The 7,281-nt window shown below is 42.4% G+C and overlaps 1 protein-coding gene across 4 annotated transcripts in view; it reads left to right on the top strand.

Moving 5' to 3' along the window:
• Positions 1-1,729: 1,729 nt before the first annotated feature.
• Epha6 (EPH receptor A6) overlaps positions 1,730-7,281 on the top strand; it is a 935,524-nt gene continuing 929,972 nt past the window's right edge. Inside the window, exon 1 of one of the 4 annotated variants that reach the window (XM_052740948.1) lies at positions 1,730-4,260. In XM_052740948.1, the coding sequence (XP_052596908.1) occupies positions 3,876-4,260 (385 nt within the window). In that variant the 5' untranslated portion in view covers positions 1,730-3,875. The remainder of the gene's footprint in view (positions 4,261-7,281) is intronic. The other 3 variants (XR_008218857.1, XM_052740946.1, XM_052740947.1) reach the window with 3 other exon arrangements.

The following is a 7,281-nucleotide window of genomic DNA, read 5'->3' as shown; positions in this document are numbered from 1 at the left end:
ATGCCTTTATGAATATGGGTATGATTCAAATAGACAAGAGCAGATAAATCTACATGAATATTGCATCTGGTTCTTTGAGTGGCTTATAATTTTGAAACTGTCACATGTCAGCAAATATGACAACACTGCTGAAAAACCGAAACGGAAGTGTGTCTCTGCTCAGCAGTTGCATCTAGTTCACATATGATTCCCATGCCTGTACTTTATTTTATTTTTTCTAGTTATTATTTCTTTTCTTTTATTGAAAATATACTTTTTTCTCACATAATATATTCTGATTATGGTCTCCCCTTCCTCTACTCCTCCCTGTTCCTTCCCACCTCCCCTCCCATTTGGATCCAACCCCTTTTTATCTCTCATTAGAAAACAGGCTTCTAAGGGATAATACTAAAATAAAATATAAGCTAAAACAAAAATCACCACATCAAAGATAGATAAAGCAAACAAACAGAAGGAAAAGAATCCAGGAATAGGCACAAAAATCAGAGACCTACTTGTTTTCACACTCAGGGATCTCATAAAAACATTAAGCTTGAAGACATTATATACATTATATACATACACACACACACACACACACACACACACACACACACACACACACACACACACACACACATATATATGCAGAGGACCTGGTGCAGGCCTCTGAAGATCCTGTGCATGCTGCCTCAGTGTCTATGAGTTCACATGAGCTTTGCTCATGGTGATTGACAGGGCCTTGGTCTTAGTGTCCCCTATCCCCTTTGGCTCTTACACTCTGCCTTCTCTTCCACAGGATTCTCTGAACCCCCCTCCCCACTCTAGGGGAAGCATTTGATGGAGACATCCCATTTAGTTTAGGGCTGAGTTTTCCAAGGCAAACTTATACAGCAAATTAGTTTTATTCATACAAAATAGTTTGCACTTAACTCTCTTCTGTGAGTGAAGTGAATGAATATATGACAAAAAATTAGAATGTATATATGTATGTATACTTTGTGTGAATATATATGGCCAAATTGTTTTATTAATTAATGTTATTATAAAATTTAGGAATTAATAACCGTAACCCAACTCATGGATTAACTTACTTTTCTACCTGAATACTGTATGTGAGACTATCTATAATCAATGGTCATGATAATTTAATTCATTGTTGGGTTTTTTAAAACTAATATTTCCTTATCTTCTAAAAATGCAAGAAACAGTATCAAAGTGTTTCTAAACTTATGACACATGTTTTAATATAGGGAAAAATCTTGTCACTAATTTTTTTTAAAGTCACAATCAGTAAGACATCTGAATAGGTGGTCCATGTTATGTAAAGCTCTGATTTGGCTTATTTAAACAAATAGTGAAGAGGGGATAAATGGTTGGTACAGTAAGAGGGAAGATCGCTATAACCAAGTGTTAGAGCTACTTTGAAGTTTGTTTCAGACATCGTATTCTGCTGTGAAATTGAGCATGAGTCTTGGGAAATGACCCACAGCTTTGTTTCCGTTTGTTATTCCCTTCATTTTCTTTCCATTAGAATCATTCCCTTCTAATATGATTTTAAGTACAGCTTCTGACTGTTTCATTGTTTATAATGAATTGTTTCAAATTTAAGATCAAATAAAACATTAAAACTGGAGTTTAAATGCTCATTTATAAATGTGATGCTGAAATTATGTTAATTATTTTCCACTGAGAATATAGGGAAAAAGGAATTATTATATATAATCAAACCACCAGCGTAGTCATTAAGCACTCTGGAAAGACTACTTAGACAGAATGTCTTGTGGTGTAGCCACGTAGATTTTTATTTTACACCTGAGTTAGTAAACTAAATTGAATTTGCAAATGCCTGTGTCATTAGTCAATATCAGTAATACTGGTAAAATGAGTAGCAAAATCAGATTTCACTACTGGAAACACTAATATACGAACTCCATCTTCGTAGATGTGATTTGCATACATTTAAATTGGCGTGGACATCTTTGAAAAGCTGTGTATGAATTCATAATGACTGTGAAAGTAGCCACCAATTAGAAAGCTTCATCACACATTTCTCTCCATGAGAGCAGCTTTTAGATTCTGGGCGTCCCTTGCTCCTTTTTTTCCCCTTTGATTGACTGTAAGACATGGACTGCAATCCCTTAACTGGGATGCGAACCACAAACAACACTGAGCTGTATCGAATTGCCTGGAAACCCTGCTTCATTTCCAGAATCTCTGGTAAAAACCTCTTATTACACCTACTCCTTTAACGTTCCTGACACAACCTTTCCCCCACCTGAACCTTCCGCCCACTTTGAAAATATCCTTTCTATGCTATAGAAATTCGCTTCACTTTTCTCCAGTGCCGTCAATAAACCTTCAAATAACCCCTTCCTAGTGCCTTTGGAGATGGGTTTTTTTTTTTTTTAAATCCTCACTCAAGACTGACAATCTGCGTGCCTTCAATAAAGAAAACGATAATCACATTAACGAATGCATTACAGAAATGACAACGCCAGTGAGACCCAACAGACACTGTAAGTTTACCCTGAAACCACCCTTCTGCTTGTTCGCAGGTTTAGCCTGCTCTTCCACCTGCGAGCAGTGAGTAGATTTTTGTTGTCTACTAACCCCCTCTAGCGCCGAATTGGCGGCACCCGTGCCACAGCTGCTGCCAGATCGCGGGGCTCCACCGAGCTCAGCAGCGCTCTAGGGCCCTGCCCTCCGTGCACCGGTCTCGGCAGGCAGATCGGAGACTGCAGGTGGCAACACCTCTTCTCATCAGCTAGTCCTGTTCTTCGGCCCAGGGTGGGGTCCCACCAAGTAGCCGGTGCACCAGCTTAGAAGCGCCCCGACCTGGGAGGCAGTGGGTGCGGAGAAGGGCCGTCTCTCGAGGAGAGCGCACCAATCGCCGCGCGCGCGCTGCCTTGGACTTGGCCACGCAGAACTGAGCCCTTGGGCTGCTCTCCGCGCGTAGCCCGCCGCCGCCGAACACCGGGCTGTCGAGGCCCTTCGGAAGCCGGGCACCAAAGCTGCCATGATGATGCTGGTGACCTCCCTGGCGAAGTCACCACCGTATGCCGACGCGAAGACCTAGGCGAGCCAAGGTGCCAGGCACCAGTCGACTTCCAGCCTGCAGTGGCTCCTCTCTATCGCTTCTTCCATCCCTATGCTTTCCAAGGACTTGGAAGAGGAGAGGTGGCCAGAGAGCTTGCTGGTTCGCTCTGGTGGCCAAGTTTGGAAGGCTGGCACTCAGACACTTCAGAGCTGACCGCCACCATCACCAAGCTGTGCCCAGGGCGCTGACCTGCAACCCTCACCCCTTGCATCGGGAGAAATGTGGCGAAAGGGAAGGTGGTGTCCAGAGGGGACAGTCTATCACTACATGGGGGAGGGGGGACGCAAGTGATTGGGGGACTAAGGTAGCTTCAGTGATACCCAGTAAGTAAGCCGCTGCCACGGCCTGGGGGAGGCGCAGATGCCACCTAATCTGTGGTGCCCAGGAATCGCCACTTAGACCAGGTCACTCAGTCAAGAGGCTGAGCGCTTGGTCCGCTGCCTCCTGGGACCATTTGAGACCCCCGCAGAGCCTCATTCGCCTGGTTCCCCAGACACCAGCCAGGGGAAAGTTCTGGTCGCCCAGGCTAGCCTTGCTGTCTGCTGTACCCCCTCTGCTCTGGGCTCTGCAAGTGCCAACTTGGGTCAAGAGAAACGCTAGGGTCCCCAGAACTGCACCTTCACTACCCAACTGGACATCCCTACCAACCCCCAGTACCCTCCTTCAGGCACCTTCCCCCCCACCCCCCGCCCCGTCCTCCTTCCCCTCCCCCAAACTACAGCCTGAGCTCGCTCTTGCGCGCGCGCTCTCTGGGGCCCAAGTGAATAGTCCTCGCTCGAGCGGGACACGGCGGTGGATGCAATTCCCCTCGCCTCCAGCCGCCAGGAGCTCCCCGGCGGCGGCGCAGGCAGCATCCTCCTCCGAAGCAGCTGCTCCTGCACCTGGACAGCCTGGACCCTCGTGCCCTGCTCACGGGGCCTCACGCGGGGGGCGCCCCGGGACTTCCCCTGCGGGCCGGGTGGAGGAGGAAGAGGAGGAGGAAGAAGAAGAGAGCTTGGGCCAGGACCCCCACCCTGCCAGGAACACCTGGCTGCGCGACTGCCACTTCTTTTTAAGGGGGAGAAGAGAGCCAGCGCGAGCCATGGGGGGCTGCGAAGTCCGGGAATTTCTTTTGCAATTTGGTTTCTTCTTGCCCCTGCTGACAGCTTGGACAGGCGACTGCAGTCATGTCTCCAACCAAGGTAAGGGACAAACGGAAGGGCTGGGGGGGGGGGGGGGTGCGTCTGGAGTGAGTACTCTTGTCCACTGTGGCAGGTAACTTTGTCCCTGGGTCAGCTCCTCTGGACTTGCCACACTGTGGTGTCTAGGATGTTTCCTGACCAGAGAGCCCTGATTGCATTGCCTGGGACCAGCTGCCCCTGGAGCTCAGCTGCCTTCTATCTCTAGGATTCTTTCCAATGCTTGAGCTGCCACAGCACATGGGTCCCTTAGGGGCATTTGTCTGACTGCTCCCCCGTTGCGCAGTCTCCACTGGAGGTCAACCTCCATGGCACAGACCTAACTGCTTCTTGGAGAATCTTTTACAAAACAGCAACGTGTGGATTCTTCTCCAGAGCTTCTTGAGAGAAAGGTCATGACTCTTGCTGGACCCTAGTCACCTGTAACTAATGATCTGCCTGTTTTCTCCAGGAACTGTGCGTCGACCTTACTCAGTTTCGGAACTTTGTCTACCATTCTCTTCTTCAAATTATTCTTACAACAAATGCTCACGTATCTGAATTGGTATCTCTATTTTTGAGAGAACTGGGCAGATGAGTGTTAAATCTGAAATTCCAAGTTATGAATATCCTATTCATAAAGTCTAGTTGTTATCGGATTTTTAGAGGACTTTCACCAGTGGGTAGTGGAAAGCTGAAGGCGAATGCTGTGAGTGTGTGTGTGTGTGTGTGGGGTGATGAAAAGCATGTGGAATATTTGAGTATTTTCTTTCCTTCTGCTCAATGTTTCATGAAATGTATCTCTTTGGAGTTCTGCTATGAATGTTTAAGGATACAGAAAAATATCACCTGCATGTCCTATATTGCTTTCACACTAAGTATCAAACAACCATAAAAGTTTTCTAGAGGTACCTGGTTGGATGCTCTCACTGATACAGTGAGGATCACTAATATGTCACCTGTTAGCAGAGACACTCTACGCAGACTTTATCGCTAATTCAGCTTTGATCAATTATATTTGCCATTTAACATGTAAGACACCGGCATAATGGTCTAGAGAACATTTTCGGAAAGTACAAATAGAGGTCAGACGAGAGTGTGTACTTTGTGTTTGATAGGCAGGAGGTTGAGAGAGAAGGCAAGCTAAATAACAAAGCCTTACTTTTGTCATAATTGTTTATGTGGCCATATTATTTTATATAGAAATGAAACAATCATTCGGAAACAATTCACATGTTCCTGTTTATAAACAACACTATTGGCATGTTTTACTTATTTTTTATCTGACAAAAAATTTAATCTCAATTACTTATTTGGAAAACATATATTATCCCCATGACTTTGACATGTCATGTAAGTGACAGCTATAATGCCATACCTTCTCTTCCACAGTGGTATAGCTTCAGACAGCATCCCTGGTTGCTCTTCAAGGATTATTGGTATTAAGTACCCAGACATAGTTTAGTTTACTTATTTGGGAATACAAACTATGGAAAATAACATGTACTTACTTACTTTATTTGAAAGGAAAACAATCTTTAAAACTGAGGAAATCAGATATTTATTTAATACCAATACTATTGTTTATGGAAATGAAAAGTGTGTGTAGTTTGAGATTCACGTTCACTACAAAGTTTAAAGTGATTCCAGTCTGAATTTTCCTGAATAGTTAATATCTGTAGTACCCATGTAAGTCAGCACCAATCCTAGGCCCTGGTTTTATTCAAACAAATAAAACACATATGAACATCCCCCAAAATAAAGTGCTATTCTACTGAAGCATGTTATGCTAAACTATGGCCTTACAAATATTCATATTCAAATATTCACATTCAAATGAAAGAGCCTAGTGGAGATGTTTCTTAACCTGTTAGAGTAATTTTTTTCCTTCTCTTAGTGAATTTTACATTCCTTTTAATGATTTTTTTAACCTAGAGTAAATAGGAAACATCTGAACCTTATTATTTGCTCCAATTAGCTTAACTTAGTGCTTGGGCATATTATCCTGCCATCCCAAAACCTAAAAAGCACCATTAAGTATCCCCAAATAAAACTGTTAATTTGAATATGTATTAATATACTAAAAATGCAAGTATAAACTTACTGGTACCCAAAGTTAAAGTTGGATAAATTGAGTTTGTTCTCCAGGACAAAGTTACAAAGTATGGTCAAATTTTTCATCAGTAATAAATGGTTATTTGTAATATTGGGATGATTAGAGGTTTTGACAAATTTAGAGAATACCAAAATTATCATGAAAATTAATGATAAATTATCACCCTTCTATAGATTACTTTTCTGAATATTTTAAAGAAAGTTTAATTGGTAATTTCATAAAGAGACAGCGAACTGGACATGAATGCTTGTCTATCTAAAATGTGGACTGTTACAGAATTATATGAACAACACAGAAAGATTCAAGTAAAATTTGCATTTAATTGTAATAGATGTAAAAATAAATGTCAGAGATATTCGTTTTTAGAAGATATTTTTCACATTGCTTGTAATTTTATTAATTTTTTAAAATGTGCTATTTCATATAGAAAAGATTTTCATTTTTCAATAAGCTTCCTTCTTGATTAAGAACATTCACAAAATGAAATGTCATTGCGCTGTGTCTATTTTTGTCAAATGATTATATATAAAATCCTTCATGGCTGAATAGACTACATTCATCCTCTGACCTCCTACCCCATCCCCAATCTTCCACACTAAGGCAGGGTCAAATAATGGTGCTGACAAGAAGTGAGCTACCTCCCTATTAAGACAGACTAAGGGGAACCTCACTATAGACAAGGATTCTGGTCTTTGAACTGGGTGGAAAGCTGTAAAGAGAAAATGTTCTGTGAAGATAAAATAAATAGATTGACTCTTTCTTTCTATTACCCAATGCTCTTTGAATCAATATGAAGGTAGTGGTGCTTCCCACAACACTTCATCTGATTAAGTAGAAATATAATTTCTGTTAGACGGTCTCTCATATGCCATTATTTACCCTTGCATTTTTAAAAACCACAGTATTATTGAGGAATTAGTAAATTTTAT

Source organism: Peromyscus californicus, unplaced genomic scaffold (genome assembly GCF_007827085.1).
Source record: "Peromyscus californicus insignis strain IS unplaced genomic scaffold, ASM782708v3 Scaffold_16__1_contigs__length_79575227, whole genome shotgun sequence".
Lineage (NCBI taxonomy): Eukaryota > Metazoa > Chordata > Mammalia > Rodentia > Cricetidae > Peromyscus > Peromyscus californicus.
The sequence above is the reverse complement of the archived record's forward strand: the minus strand, read 5'-3'. Positions and strand labels throughout refer to the sequence as shown.